At 42.8% G+C, this 16247-nt stretch overlaps 1 protein-coding gene across 1 annotated transcript in view; it reads right to left on the reverse strand.

Annotated features, from left to right (window-relative positions):
- Positions 1 to 2168: 2168 nt before the first annotated feature.
- The window catches only part of LOC114658459 (myosin light chain kinase 2, skeletal/cardiac muscle-like), an 88082-nt gene continuing 74003 nt past the window's right edge, over positions 2169 to 16247 (reverse strand). Inside the window, exons 12-13 of the mRNA XM_051932556.1 lie at positions 12429 to 12561; positions 2169 to 2557 (exon numbers count right to left, since the gene is read on the reverse strand). Of these exons, the coding sequence (XP_051788516.1) occupies positions 2477 to 2557; positions 12429 to 12561 (214 nt within the window). The 3' untranslated portion in view covers positions 2169 to 2476. The remainder of the gene's footprint in view (positions 2558 to 12428; positions 12562 to 16247) is intronic.

Consider the following 16247-nt stretch of genomic DNA (forward strand, 5'->3'; position numbering starts at 1 on the left):
GGAAGATGATTTATTACCCAGATGGGAGGCCAGAGCGGAATGACGGGCGGATTGTCTGGCTGGACAAAAAGATAACTTTGTGCCCAGCCAGTGTAACATAGTGGATGAACCGAAGGAAGCTGGAAGTTTGGAGCAGTTCCAGCACTCATACGACAGGTGGCAGAAGTTCTCGTGTGGCAGCCCAGTCAGGACTCCCGCTGGGGTGCTTGGGAGTTGGAGTCCGGAAGGGCAACCCTGTTGGGTTCCCTGGGTGCCAGTAGAGGGCACTGTCAGGGGAGGACCTCCTTACTATCTTTATGACCCAGAAGTACTTCCAGGGAGATACGGCGTAGCACCAGAAGCATTCTCAGTGTAGCATTGCCACATAACTTTATTTTTTGTTTTTTAATTTTGCCACTCTGTCACTTTGCTAGAAAGGGGTGGGTTGCATTCCTGATATCTCTGCAAAAGGACGAAGGTCCAAGTTTTTAAAGTCCTGGTGCTTCCTGTATTGTTTTATGGTTGTGAGACACTGACGCTATCCAGTGACCTGAGACTGGACTCCTTCGGTACTGTGTCTCCTCCGAGAATCCTTTTGTGCCACTGGTTTGTCTTTCTGTCAAATAAGCAGTTGCTCATAGAGTCCCAAATGAGGCACATTATCTGCACTGTGAGAGAGTGTCTGTTACAGCCATGTGGCATAATTCCCTGAGGGTGATGCGGTTCACAGGATCCTCATTGTTGAGGACCCAAGCGGCTGGACCATGCCAAGGCCACATAACACCTGGCTATGGCAGATAGATGGTCATTTCTGGAGGGTGGGACTGGACCACGTGTCTGCCTGCAGGGTTGCCAACCAGGATCCCAAGCTGTTCCGTCATGTGCTGGGTGCAGCAACGCAGTTGGTGGGCTATTGCTATGGGGTTAAGCTATAGACCAAAGGATGAGGTTACAGTAGGAAAGCAGGCAACACAATTGGACAAAAGAAGATTGGAAAAATGTCGTCTAGTCTGGCAATCTTGATTTCTGCTGTGGCACATATAGGTAGGCCCATATTTGGCGTAAAGACCATGAATCCTTAAATCTACTTTGCCCAGTGTCAATGACACTGGTGGAGGGTGGAAGCGTTTTCTTGCCACTCATTAGGCCTCTTAATACCAAGTGAGTGTAATTTGGAGCACCATGTGCCTCTCTTGGGCGGCACGGTGACACAGCGGTAGCGCTGCTGCCTCGCAGTAAGGAGACCTGGGTTCGCTTCCCAGGTTCTCCTTGCATGGAGTTTGCATGTTCTCCCCATGTCTGCGTGGGTTTCCTACCACAGTCCAAAGACATGCAGGTTAGGTGCATTGGCGATCCTACATTGTCCCTGGTGTGTGTGTGCCCTGCGGTGGGTTGGCGCCCTGCCCGGGGTTTTTTTCCTGCCTTGCGCCCTGTGTTGGCTGGGATTGACTCCAGCAGACCCCCATGACCCCTGTAGTTAGGATATAGCGGGTTGGATAATGGATGGATGGATGTGCCTCTCTTTTCGCTGTCACGGTCTTCCCTTTTTTCAGATTCATAATGTGCCATGTCCCAAAGCGCACATCTTCTCAAGCTGGTTCCACAAACGTATGAGAGACATTGAGGTGTGTCACATGGTGGCCCATAAATAGCCAAAGTAGCGGTGGATAAAATTATGGTGCTCTGTCTTACTGGGATGACAGTAAATTGAAGTTACACACTGACAGAGGTACAAAAAAATAAAGCCAGTTGCATTCCTGCCGTCAAGTGAGAATGAAGCAAAACCCCTATGGCAACCTGTGGAACCCATGCCTCAAACGATTCAGAGGAAAAAGCAGGTTGTACCCAATTCCAGATTGTTGTACCTAATAAAGTGGCCACTGAGAGTACACGAGGAGACACACAAATGCAATTTAAAATGCTCTGTCGAAAACGTTCAAAACGACCCCGCAGATAACTGGGACAAAATACGACAACAACCGGCAACAATTTAGTAGAAAGTGAGCTCATGTTTCTGGTTGCAATTTTCTCCCTTGAGTGCTTACGTGTCGTGTGTTTTCATTCTTGGCTGGTGGTCAAATGGGACGCAGGACAGCAGGGCACTTCCACACAGAGTCCCGCTAGTCTGAATTGCACTCAGCTCACCTGTCGAGTGCTAGGCTGCAGAATTGCTCTCCTCTCCTCGGGACACAGTTCTAATAGTTTCATTCTATTCTTTTCTTGCTTTTTTTTGCTTGCTGAAGAAGTTTGCTGAGGCTTAGAACTGAAAATATTCTCAGCTCCATGTTCCGGAGTCACCCACTGCAAATAACAGAATGAATCATGCGACTTCTCCATTGACACGGGTCACCGTGTATGTGCTATATGGAACATTGCCGTCTTCACAAATCCTTCACTTAGTCAAATGTCCATTGTACTGAGCTGGCAGAAGGCATTGCTCGTTCAGGTGTCAGGTCTGATCTCACGCTGACATTCAGCATTACTTTCATGGCCATCATCACATCGCCAGGGATGTCAAGGAGTCCACGCTGCTGATTTTCTTAAAACGATTGGCAGCCGCAATGGCGATGTAGTTCTTCTGTATAAAAAAGAAAAATGAATCAGATAGCATAGCTGCCAGTGACTGTTAATAATGCATTTGAAACAAGACTGAGTGCAGTAGGTTGACATGACTCACAAAGAAATGACCGATAAAAATCTAAAAATTACACAAGAGCGGGGGATGATCACAGGGGGTATTTACAGAATTAACTCACAAAAACGTCTGCTGCAGTCTGACATACACCAAACACACATGAACACAGGGAGGCCATGAAAAGTGCACTCTGACAGCATCCGAATCGAGCCAGGGCCATTGAACTGGTAGGTGGCAGCATTACCTGCTATGCCACCTTGCCACCTCTAAACCAGACCAATAAAAAGGCACATGGTGTGCTCCGATTACTTACACTTCCCTGCTCCAGCCTTTCAACAAATCTCTAATCCATCCATCCATCCATTTTCCAACCCGCTGAATCTGAACACAGGGTCACGGGGGTCTGCTGGAGCCAATCCCAGCCAACACAGGGCACAAGGCAGGAACCAATCCTGGGCAGGGTGCCAACCCACCGCAGAAATCTCTAATCCACAGGGAGAACCTGAAATGTCCACACGTTGACAAGTTGGGGCCAGGAGTTGTGCCCAGGCCCTGAGAGCGAGGAGGTGGCAGTGCCAACTGTTGTCTAATATTCTATGGTGTGCGAAGAGTTTTATCTTTGATTCATGTTCCTTTCATTTTGTTTATTTTCTTGATGCATTCTGTTAATGAATGTTTTTGTTTATTTTGCATATGCATTTATTGTTCTTTGTCTAGTATTAATCTGTGGCACATTAATTATGTATTTGCTAATATTTTCTTTCATGTATCTTTATTATGATTGAGCTCTTTCCTAAAGTTTCTACATTTTTCAACGTTATTCTGGGCAGTTTCCAGCATTATTGAATATATACATTCATAATATCATTTATTTTGTTATTAATTATTGCTTTATCATTTCTTTACTCATTTGCATTTATTTTGGAAATTGTTTGTGGTTCATATTCACATTGCCGCGGTTGGGGACGTGTCCTTGAGATTCGCATCAGGTGGCGTCATTAGAGCGAAGGTTTATAAACCAACAGCAGATAAGCAATCACCGTCCAAGTATTGACCTAGGGGGTCGCTGTTGCCCCTTTAACACCAAGAGACAAACGCTCAGGACAACAAAGTAAAAGCAGCAAGAAGATATTTAATCATTTTCTTCTCAAAAATAGCGCTCAAAGCACCACAGCCACATTATCACAGGCAAGTGAAATATCAAGAACCAACCAAATAAACACAAATCTCTTCTCAGTTTCTCCACCACACCTCCCAGCAAACTTTGTCCACCTCCACCCAACTCCGGCTCGCTTGCTGGGCCTTCAGCAGTCCTTTATATAGTCAGACGGAGAATTCAAGTTTCTTCTTCAGCCCGGAAGTACTTCTGGATTTCCGTCCTCATGACTCGATAGTACTTCCGGGCTATAAAGGAAGCATGACTCCCACCCACAGCACCCAACTGGGCTGAGGTAGCAAACTCTAAGTCCCAGGATGCACTGTGGGAATCCGGGACCCCACTATACTCCAGGGGAACTGCCATCTAGCATCTTGGGGGAGGCAGTGTCTAAAAGTAGCCCATTCTTTCATTCTCGGGGCGTCCCGGCTGGGTTGAGCTGCCGGCCGTCCATCACAAGCTCTACTAACCATTTTTCTAAATGTATCAGGTTTCGAATGAAGGCTACATTTTAATGACAGCACTTTTTAATTACGATGTTGGTTGGGACACTGGTTAAGATTAAAAACAGGACTGACTTCTCTAGTTTTCAACTTTAGCACCTTCTTGGTTTTGTTTTTTTTTCTCTGACATATCATTCATCGCCCTTGTGGTTTGCCTCTAATCCATCTTGGCAGTACAGTCTTGACTTCTATATATTGAACCTGGGGGGGTGGGCCCTCCTGAAGTTAACATGAGCCTGGGGGGGTGGGCCCTCCTGAAGTTAACATGAGCCTGGGGGGGTGGGCCCTCCTGAAGTTAGTAGCTTTACTTCTTCAAGTGACTTCAAAAAGAAAAACTTCGAGTTTTTATTTGTTATTATTCCTGCTATGGGGTAAACCACTTAACCCACAGTTTAGGCCATCAGCGTGATCCTGAACCTCTTTGTACTTACCCTATACTGCAGGTCTATCTTGTCACGCTGTAACCAGTGCTTAATTTGTTAATGAAGAGAGCTTACTAGGGGAATATTCAGTCTCTGTGGACTGATGTGGGGCAGTGTGGTGGTGCAGTGGTAAGTGATGTCCCCTCACATCTCTAAGCCCCTGGGTTTGAATCCCACACTCCGTGTGTGTATATGTGGAATTTGTATGTTCTCCCACAGTCCAAATGTTTTTATCACACATCCCAGGGTGTAGTTGTGTGTAAGTGTGCCTTGATGTTGCTGTAAAGAGTAGCTGTGCAGTACCCATACTCGGATGATTTGGTGTAGCTGCTCTGAAAGATTCTGCTGATATCTGCATTGAAGGCCATAGTATATGGCACTGAGGATTAGGTACTGCCAGCCTTGTACTGCTGACCCTCATCCACCACAATGTCACATCATTTGTTCATTTACGAAATAGTCTTTATAGGAAGTAGAGGGCTCTGCCTCCTGCTCGCTTCGTTCGCCAACCCCCGGGCTGGTGCTACATGCTAGCCACTTTGCGGTTCTGCCACTTGCATATGGGGACACGGATGTACAATTTAAACAGATTGTTATTTTCATGGTAATTGTTACATATGCATAATAGAACTAACTATTTTACATTACAGCGAGAAATAAATCATAGTACCGTATTTTTTGCACCATAAGACGCACCTGACCATTAGACGCACCTAGGTTTAGAGGAGGAACACAAGAAAAAAAATATTCTGAACCAAATGGTGCACTAATATATTTAATAAAATATAGCAGAATAATATTTCAACCATGTAAATTCAACAGCGGTATTAAGAAACATCTTCACTGTCATTAACAAATAAGGAGAGACTTTAAGTTTCAAGCACTCTTCTAGTTTTATGGAAACCCCAAGAACTCCTCATCGCTAGTGTCAGAATTTATGAAGCTCAGTTGCTCACAATCACTTTGCAGGAGCACGTACCTATCATCACGCGACATAACCTGTCCAAAGCCACCAGGGGACAAAGCACGTTTGGACCAATACTCCCTGAAGTTATATCGCCAGTCTAGTCCCATCTATATTTGTAATGCCACAAAGCCCTTCATCTCATGTTTTGTTGTGAGTTTCCAGTTTGAAAAACGAGAATGTGGTGCAAGCACAGCCCTCGATTCAAAAAATTGCTCTGCATACCTGTTTGTCTCGTCTGACAGTAGCTGAAAGGCAGCTTCAGGAAAGAACAGCCTGAAGTAGTCGAGCGGCTGGTAATCTGTCGAGTCCAGAGTCCAACTCAGTGATAATGCGCAAAACATCGTCTGCTGAGTATTTTGTTTTCTGCACTCGCTTCGCTCCCTCATGAGATGTAGATGCTATCTTGCCTTTGTTTATATTTGTTTACATTTCGCAACTCACGCACACGCAAGGATTAGATGCCGAGTCAATGAGTCTAACATTCCTCCAAGCACAGAGGGAATGCCTGTAACGTAACAGTGAGTTTTGTCGCCCTCTACCCCTGGATGTCGACTTTTGTCAGGTAATACACATCATGGTCTGTGACGCAATATTCGCTCCATAAGACGCACAGACATTTCCAACCTTCTTTTGGGGAAAAAAAAGTGCGTCTTATGGTGCGAAAAATACGGTAATTGTTATTTTCATGGGAATTGTTACATATGCATAATAGAACTGACTATTTTACATTACAGCGAGAAATTAACCATAGTAATTGTTATTTTCATGGGAATTGTTACATATGCATAATAGAACTAACTATTTTACATTACAGCGAGTAATTAACCATAGTAAAAAATAGTAAAACGCAATAATTTGAAAGTAAATTATGTTTCATGTTGCATTCGAGTTTTTCGTTACGATGTCAGTTTGTTTGGCTCTGAAAATAACACACAAATATTTTTTAAACTTACACTTTTACTGTAAAACTTCAGTAAAGACAATTTTTGAATTACATTTTCGTAAATATTGCATTCAATTTTGATTCTGTGTTTGTACATCGTGACAACGCAACGTATAACTGCCTGTGATTGAATTACGTTTCTTTCTCTCTAATAAATAAACTGACTTTTTCGAATGTTTGTCTCTGTGAATTATTAATTGTCCTTGCAAAATCTATTCTAACGGGAAATGGTTAACATTTTAATATGAATGGCATATCAAGATCTCCTTTATTGTCTAATGTTATCTTTCAACAGTAATTCGGGCGGTAGAAGACCGGACAGTTTTAATGGTTGTACTTATTCTTCAGGATCTTCCACACCATCACCACCAACTGTTTCAGCAGAGTCTACTGATACGCATTTCACCAATTTGCTGTGTAACCAATCGACAATTTTCACGTTAATTCGTTTGACTTTGTCGTTTCTCAGTGCTAGGATTGCCCATGTACTCATTTCTTCTGTTGATATCCCTTCGGGATGAAATTCATCAATAAAATTTGGACATAATACGTCTTCTTTAATTGGGAAACTTAACGTGAGGAAAACAAACATTGATAAGAGCTGAGACAGCAGGAAATGTGTCTGTCAAAAGCATTCACATGAATGAGATGAGAGCGGACCGTGTGTATTTTTGAATATGGCTGAGAGGAGGGCGTGACTTAAAAAAATCTCATGGCAAAAGTCTCGTCCCTTGGGACTTGAAAAAATCTCTCAATAAAGTCTTGTCTCGTCACAGGACTTTTTTATATAATAGAGAGATAGTATCAATAATATGCCATTCTTTAAGATATTGGAGACAATGTGAACAAGGGAAATTTTTATTAATTTGACCGATCATAAATTACTTCTAGTTATTACATCAGAAGTAACTTGTCTATGCATTAAAAAGTGACGGAACTGGTTTGCATCTGATGGGAAAAACAAAGTACCGGCTTCAGACAAACCGCCACGGGGACTGAGCAATCAAAGACGATTAATGAGCCGTTGAAAGCCAAGATAAGTCAAAGCTCAAATTAGCCTTTGGCCCTTTCTCGGGTACAAGAACTGCTTGGTCGCATGACACACCTGTTGTGATTTTTTCTGACATCATGGTCGAATCTGTGACATCAGCTTCACATTTCTTGGAGTCAAGGAGTCTTGCCTCATTGATTTATAACTAACACCTGGAAAGGGTTTCGTTTTTAGCTGGTGTTCCATATTGGGCAAATATGAGTGACATTCAAAATGTTTCTGCACTCTTATCTAACTCTATTTATTAAGAATTTCAAAAACAAATTACATCACTTTTCTACATCGTGCATTGCAATTTTCCCAGTGTCGTATCAACTTTTTAATGCCCAATTACTACTCCTCCCGCCTTCACCGTTCCCGACGAAAATATAAACGACACTGGGAGAATCATGAGAATCTGAACGATTATTCTCCATATATTGTATTTTTGTAAATACAGAATTTTAGTTATGGCATATCATTTTGAATTTTCTAGTAAACAGATTGTTAATTACTGCAAACTATGCCTGCCATTGAGAGTGCTAATGCTGTAAAGGTATAAGCCTTAATCTCTGTGGGCACACTGGAAACTCAGCCTCGGAAGTTCACAACCTGAATGTTCATAATTGGCAAGTGTTCTTTAACGGCTAGGATTTGAATTAAAATGTAACATACCTGCAAAGCTTCTGAGATTTTATTACAAAAACACATGTTAAGGAATAACGCTTAGCCTCTGAGCTTACATGTGAACAAGTAATCACGTAGCACACGCTAAGAATGCTACTTAGCCCCCGAGGGTTTCTGTACCGAGCACACACTAGTTAAACAGCTGAGGATATGTACATACAAAAGGCGACTACTAGCCATTGGTGTTTTTCTAAAATTAAGTCAAAGCTAAATGAAGCATTACAGTAACATACAATCATGCCATAACATGCAGTAAAAGTAATATTTAAATATTAATAATCAATTGGAGTCAGATTAAGAGATCCACATCCTTATTCCATCATTGGTTAAGTGGTGTGACAACTATAGCTTAAAGATGGTGTAATAAACAAGTAAAATAACAGCTATAAATGCATAACTTAATAGCCAACCTAAAAAGCCTATGATATAATAATGAAATATGAACAGTGTGACAGATACCACTTGGGAACTGGCATCCCAGACAGAACAGAACTTGGATCCTTACTTGGCAGGGATGCCCATAACGTGGAAGGAGTGGGGAAGATATTCTATGCCAAGCAGTTTCTTCACATAAAACTTTAGATGGCAATCTCTCCAGCTTTGATTTCCTACTTGGACACCTGCAGGGCATGCTGGAAATTGTAGTCCCATGGAGCAGCCATGTTGGGTTCCCGGGGAGCCTCCACGGGGAGCTAAGGGCATACAACACAAGCCCTACTTTTTCAGGACTTCTTGTTGACCCGGAAGTGCTTTCTTTGTGGTTTGGCCTTCTACCAGAAGTACTCCCAGGTGTGAGATAAAAGAGGAAGCCCGAGCCCAGCCAGGGAGTCAGAGTCGGGAGAGGGCGAGAAGGAGAACACTCGCCTAGGAGGAGTTGAAGGAACGTTTATTGGTGCATTGGCAGTGTCAAATTGGGCTGTTATTGGAGGTATTTTCGTTAATAAACAGTGCATGTATTCACACATGCCTGTTTTGTGTGGTTTTATTTGAAGTATTTGGGGGTCTGTTGCGCCCTCTAGTTGTCACAATAGTTAATATGGTGTGACAGATGACTGGGGACCTTGCCCAAACGGGATGCCTGAAGAAGGGAAGGAACAGAGGCTTCATGTATAAACAGTGTGTACGCACAAAAATGTTGCATACTTCCATTTCCACGCTCAAATCGTGATGTATAAAACCTAAACTTGCCATAAAGCCACTCACATTTTCACACCAGCTAAATGCTTGGCGTATGGCAAGTTCTCCGTTTGGTCTTGCAAACTAGCGGAACCCAGTGTCAAAGCAGTGCTTTTGTTCAAGTGTGGTTTCCATTTCTTTTTTAGATGCACATCCCTTTATCAAATACACTGAAATTAACCGCATATTGTTTATTAGTTTATGGCATCTGATTGTAATTAACCTGTAACAATATAATGGTCCATGAAATGGCGAAACACATTAGCTGCTTTAGCGTTGTTACTCTCACTGAACCACTCTGAGTATTTATCCCACTGTATCTCAGTGTGGAATCAAAGCTCTACAGCAGCTGATCGGAAAGAGAATTATCGGTATACAGCATCAAGCACACGCTGCCACAGCCATGCGCTATTTGAACTGCTCTCATACGACAAACGCTTCAGAGCCTTTCCTGTATTGACATCACGGTTCAAAAACAGTTTCATCCCAAGAACTATAAATGCATTCAATCAGTCCATCAAGTGCTCCTTGTAGAACTGTTTGTACTTATAAGTACAATCACCTCACTGTAAACTTGTGGTACAGTTATAATATTGCACAACCTGCACCACTTTATAAAGAGCGTATTTACATGTGATGACGATATCATTTTTAAGATGAAATGCAGCAAAATATGTTTATTACATTATATAAAGAAAATGTTAACATCATTTAAATAATCTATATTGCTAATAAATAAACATGTGAGGACATGGTGCTGCAGCGCTAGCTAGTTCAGGGATTGTTCCTGCCTCGCTCTGTATTCTTGCTGGGGCTGGCACGACACTGGATGGATAGGTGGGAGCTGATTGTGTGGCAATTGGTTACTTGGCAAAAGAAAAGGAAGGACAGGAATTAATACATTTGAAAGAGACAGTACTGCTGCAATAAATTATTTCATCGAAGGTCGCACACGGCCCAGCAAGCATCTTGCATAAGGCAGGAACAATCTCTGGATGGGGCGCCAGCTTGTCACTATCACTGCTCCACCGTGTTCCCGTGTTTTTTAACATGCTTTAATTCCTAATATCATGAAAATTATATCAAGTGTACATCTCAGTATTTAAATTATTCAGAGAGCTGTAATATCACGAATGTAATGGATTCTGTGTCCTGTCGGAGGAAGAGAAAGCCCGTTTAAGAAGCACATAGTGATTCACACACATAGACCACATAGAAGAACACATACAAAGCAAAGCATTTAACGTGCTACTTTAGTTACGATGGTATTTGAGAAACTAGTAAATTAAACGATATTAAGATGAAGTTTATGATGTTCTACTTTAATGACAAAATAAACTGCGTGATTAAAGTGGAAATTTCAAGCTTTTTTCTCACTGTGTGCCTATTTATTTTTCTTTTCTCTGTACCCTAATAAGCTTTCATATGACACTCAGATGATGAGCTACGACTTGCCTTTTCACGACGACTTTGATATCTGACAATTTCTTTTTTATTTCGGGCACTGTGCGACTTTCTGAACTTGAGCTTTCGAGTTTCTCCGACACTCTATGTCACTCGAGCAACTTCCTTTTGTCGTTTATACCACTGTTTAAATCAACAAAAGTACATTTTTTGTGCTTTTGCCATTGCTTTTTCACAGAACGCTGAACTTAAGGGCTATTTATATTGATTTGCATATTCAAAGAGGCATAATTCTGGGAGGAGTTGGGGTGGGGCAGCAGGCTCATGCACGTGCGTTACTTTTCACGCTGACCAAGATTTATGGAGCGGAAGAACATGGAGGTTGGCGAACACACAGATTTATGCATCTGCATTTTTTTGTACGTATGCACATTTCCGCTTTTGTCCTTACGCCATGTTTTAGTGTGAATTCTACGCACGGCGTTATACATGATGCCCCAGGAGAGGGGCAATATCTTCCCTGGGACTCAAGAGGTCAGCCCCCCTGGATTACATTGGGGTCATGGGCACCACCAGAAGTGCTGCCTGAAGAGAATCAAGGCACACCCAGAGTGTTTCCGGGTACCTGTGCAGCACTTCCGCCACATCAGGAAGTGCTGCAGGAAAATCGTCAGGAACACATCCGGGTGCAACATAAAAGGGGCCGCTTCACTTCATTCGGGGACCCGGAGTTGGGAGGCAGGGGACAGAGCTTGCGAGGAGAGGAGTGGAGTGTAGGCGGCAGAAGAATAAGGAGGGAGAAAGAAAGAAAGAAAGAAAGAAAGAAAGAAAGAAAGAAAGAAAGAAAGAAAGAAAGAAAGAAAGAAAAAGGACGGGACTGAGCCTAATTTGAGTGATTTGTGCACTGTATTGTGTGTGCTAAAGAAAAGAAAATTAAAAGTGTGTGTTCTGGACATTGTGGGTCTGTGTCTCTGTCTGTAGCTGGGCTGATCTTTCCACAATGTATACAGTTATACAATATTTATATAATTAAAATTACTTTCTTTAATATTGTTACAAATCAGCAGGTTAGTGCAACCAATGTAATCTACACAGCACTCATTGCTAAACGAAATTAAAATTCCAAATGCATACTTTGGGTGCCACTAACGTAATCAATAGGTTTTGGTCTGATTGACCAGAAGAGGGCAGTAGACCACAGATAAAGACATAAGTGGGCCTAACACAGCGTTTCTCAACCTTTAAGTATTTGCGACCCGAGCTTTCATAACACTTTTAATCGCACTCCCTAATGTTTTTTTGAAACCCTGATAAAATTTATTCCTATATTTTTTGCTGCTGATACACCGCTAAAAGTTTAAAATTTCCCTACGAATAGCGAAATTACGCCACATATGGCAACATTCGCACCCTGTTTTTTTGTTACTTTGCGCCCCCACAGTTTGAGAACCGCTGACCTCACAAACCACCGCCCCTGCATAAAGCAAATGTTCTTTTCATCACACCACACCACACCATACTCGTACCTTCCAAAGCCGCCTGGCCAGGTACTTCTTCAGTAGGATCTGAGACTTGAGGCACATGTTGTTGCTCTTGGCCTTCTCTGCAATGTTGTTCAGCCAGGGATGTTTGAGGCACTGTGCAGCACTCAGGCGGCCACTTAACAAGAAAAAGAGATATTTGTTGAGTTAGTGGGTCAGATTATTAAGTTCATTTGATCCCATGTGTTTTACTAAAAAGCACTTTTACTCAGTCACCTCTTTATTAAATCCACTCCTCTAGTACCTGTAGGTCCCTCTTTTTCTTCCAGACAAGCTATGAATTTTTCAAGGCACCGACTCAGCAAAGAGTTGGAAACATCCCATCAAGATTTTAATCCATGCTGACTCAATAGTTCTTGCACATTTTAGTGTCAATACTGTAACGATGTGAACCAGATGTGCTACTTCATCCTAAAGGTGCGCAAGCCGTTGAGGTAACCTGAGCTCACTGTTATGTTTGTCCAACCAGCTGGAGATGATGTGTGCTCTGAGACACAATGCACCGTCCTGCTCAGAGTATCCACTTTGGAAAAGGGGTAGACTGTGGCCATAAATGGATGTACAGTACTGTTTATCCTCAGCAGCAATGCTTTAAGTGTGCTGTGGGAATGAAATGACATGAGTATTAAGACATGTAATGTGAGCCAGGAAAATATTCAACAAGCCATTACACCATCACCAACAGCATGTTCTGTTGACACTGTGTGGGTCAATCCAAGGATTCAAGCTGTTTCTGCCAGGTTCTGACCCCACCGAGAGATTTATGAGACTGACAGCCATCCAGTTTTGATGTTCACAAGCACAGTGTAGTCTCATCTCTATGATTGTGACTGCGTGCGGACTTCTAGTGTGTGGTCTTTGATGGCCTTCTGTGTACCACTGCTGCCATCATCTCACTGTGTATGGCCTTATTGTTAGCTTGTACAAGCCTGGCTATTTTACTTTGATCTCTGTCAATTAATAAGGAGCTTGCACTCACAAAACATCCACACACACTGATGGTTTCACTGTTCTGTGCAAGCTGAAGACATTACAATGTGTAAAAATCCCAGGTGGGTCGCTGTTTTTGGGATGCTGGGACCCCCTTGTTGGCCACAAATTGTCATACCACAGTCAAAGTCACTTTGATCAAATGTCTTACCAATTGTAATATTTTGTCAAAAAACAGCTAAACTCCATGATCACATTTATAGGTTTATAGGTGAATTTAGTTTAAACAAATGCCTTTTGAGCTGGACTTGGTACTAAGCATCTTTTAGAGGGTCATGGATTTATAGGTAATTATTGTCACATGTGCAGAGTGTAGTGAATTCTTACTTGTATGTACTCATCAACATGCAACACATCAGCACTCTCTGGCCCAATGATTAGTGAGTATAACACCCTTGAAGTCTCAATACACAGCTTACAGTGCTGTCTACCATTAAATGTATGGTTATAAACTGGAATACCCAAACATGGAGAAGACTTTGCAGCAAGTGTGCCAGAACCCAAACCCAGTATCCTATAGCTAATCCTCAGTATATAAATGTGCTTTTGGATTTCCATTAAACTCATAATGGAGGATTAAGACAAAAGGTAGCATGAATTGAAGACAAGTAGCAAGCTGCTGCTTGTGTGGAGTCTGCACAGTATATACTGAATGTTGGCGGCAAAGTCCTTTGACCATAAAATGAATTGTAAACTGGCATACAGTTGGTTGAAAATCCCTGGAGAAATTCTGAATTGGTAAAAAAATGTAAAAAATATTTTTCACAATTGCCTAATTATGCAGCGCACCTATGAAAATAATTAGAGGAAACACTGGTCACTAGCGTAATTTATTAAATGCCTTGGAAATGTCCGAAATTTTAATTGTTTCATATTTTTTTTAAATTGTTTCATATTTTGACATCCCATTCTAGAGATTTCCTAGGCATTCTACACAATACCTGATTTCACACATTGACGGTAACATATATATTGAGTTACAGCCATATAGACTCATCACAATCATCATTCTGGCAGTGTTCAGGTGCCATTAACTAAGCCTGACAGAATGGTAGGTCATATAGCGCCCTGATGTGTGGAGTACTGTGAGAGATACCACGTGGGAACTGGCATCCCGGATGGAACAGAACTTGGATCCTTACCTGGCACGTGGAAGGACTGGGGAAGATATTCTACATGGAGCAGTTTCTTCCCCAAAATATTAGAGAGCAACCTCCCCGACTTTGGTTTCCCAGCAGGCCATGCTGGATATTGTAGTCCTGTGGAGCAGCCCTGTCGGGTTCCATGGGAGCCTCCAGGGGGAGCTAAGGGTATTCACAAGCACTACTTTCAGGACTTCTGATTGACCCCGGAAGTCCTTCCTTTTGGCTGAGCCCTGGAAGTACTCCCGGGTGTGAGATAAAAGAGAAAGCACAACCCTCAGCCAGGCAGAGTCGGAGTCGGGAGAGAAGAAGGAAAATGAATGTAGTGTCTCATCAGTCATTTATGGCTTCCAGCACAGTGTGCTTGATGGAGCAGAAGCTTGGCTGAGATATTCCTGACTTGTTGGCCCACTCCCTCTGGTAGGCACCTGTTGCCAGAAAGCACAGTGTATATTAATATATATATATATATATATATATATATATATATATATATATATATACATACAGTGGAACCTTGGTTTGCGAGTAACTTGGTTTACGAGTGTTTTGCAAGACGAGCAAAAATTTTTAATAAATTTTGACTTGATAAACGAGCGAGGTCTTGCAGTATGAGTAGTATGTATACGCTTTGTCTGCTGAGCGTCATGTGATCACAACTGAGCCAATGGTTCTTTTCTCTCTCTCTCTCACTGCAGGATTGTGGGCAATCGTCTCCTATTCTCCGTCTGAGTCGGCGTGCCTCACTCATATAGTCAACATCCGTACGAGCGTATACTGTTTACCACAGCATTAGCATTGTGACTGTGTGCACGCGTTTGTGTGTGTGTGTGTGCTCGCTTGCTCACGTATGTGTGTGTGTGTGTGTGCACGCGTGCGTGTGTCTGTCTGTGTGTGTGTGTGTGCTTGCGTGCACATGTCTATGTGTGTGTGCTCGTGCACACGTGTGTGCTGTGACGTGCAAGTCCCCATCTTGCACCCTAAAATACGAAGCTGAGTCTCAGTACTTTAGCAACACCAGCTTTATTCAGCTTGAAACAGCAACAGCGCGGTTATTTATTGTAGCGGGATCTGCGGCTCTCCTATACACAGACACAGCAGTCAGGCAGGGCCCTGCGCATTTATAATGTTCCTTGTTCCTTGTATCACCCATCGACGGCAGGCGCTTATAGCATGTCTGCGATCTTTTTGGATTTGATTTCACAGCGAACTGCTACAGCGCTGGGAGACTGCGATTGCTTTGGGACGCTCTTCCGTGTGTCGTCCCGTTGGGTGCAATCCCACAAGAGTTTAGAAACTCACTCACATCAGCCATGAATCTTTTCAAAGGTAAAGTGCAGGTTAATTTGTTTTATGTATTTTTACTTTATATTTTGTATTAATCATTTTTATATGAATAGTTTTGGGTTGGGGCGGCACGGTGGCGCAGTGGTAGCGCTGCTGCCTCGCAGTTAGGAGACCCAGGTCGCTTCCCGGGTCCTCCCTGCGTGGAGTTTGCATGTTCTCCCCGTGTCTGCGTGGGTTTCCTCCCACCGTCCAAAGACATGCAGGTTAGGTGGATTGGCGATTCTAAATTGGCCCTAGTGTGTGCTTGGTGTGTGGGTGTGTTTGTGTGTGTCCTGTGGTGGGTTGGCACCCTGCCCAGGATTGGTTCCTGCCTTGTGCCCTGTGT

This window comes from Erpetoichthys calabaricus, chromosome 10 (assembly GCF_900747795.2).
Source record: "Erpetoichthys calabaricus chromosome 10, fErpCal1.3, whole genome shotgun sequence".
Classification (NCBI taxonomy): domain Eukaryota; kingdom Metazoa; phylum Chordata; class Cladistia; order Polypteriformes; family Polypteridae; genus Erpetoichthys; species Erpetoichthys calabaricus.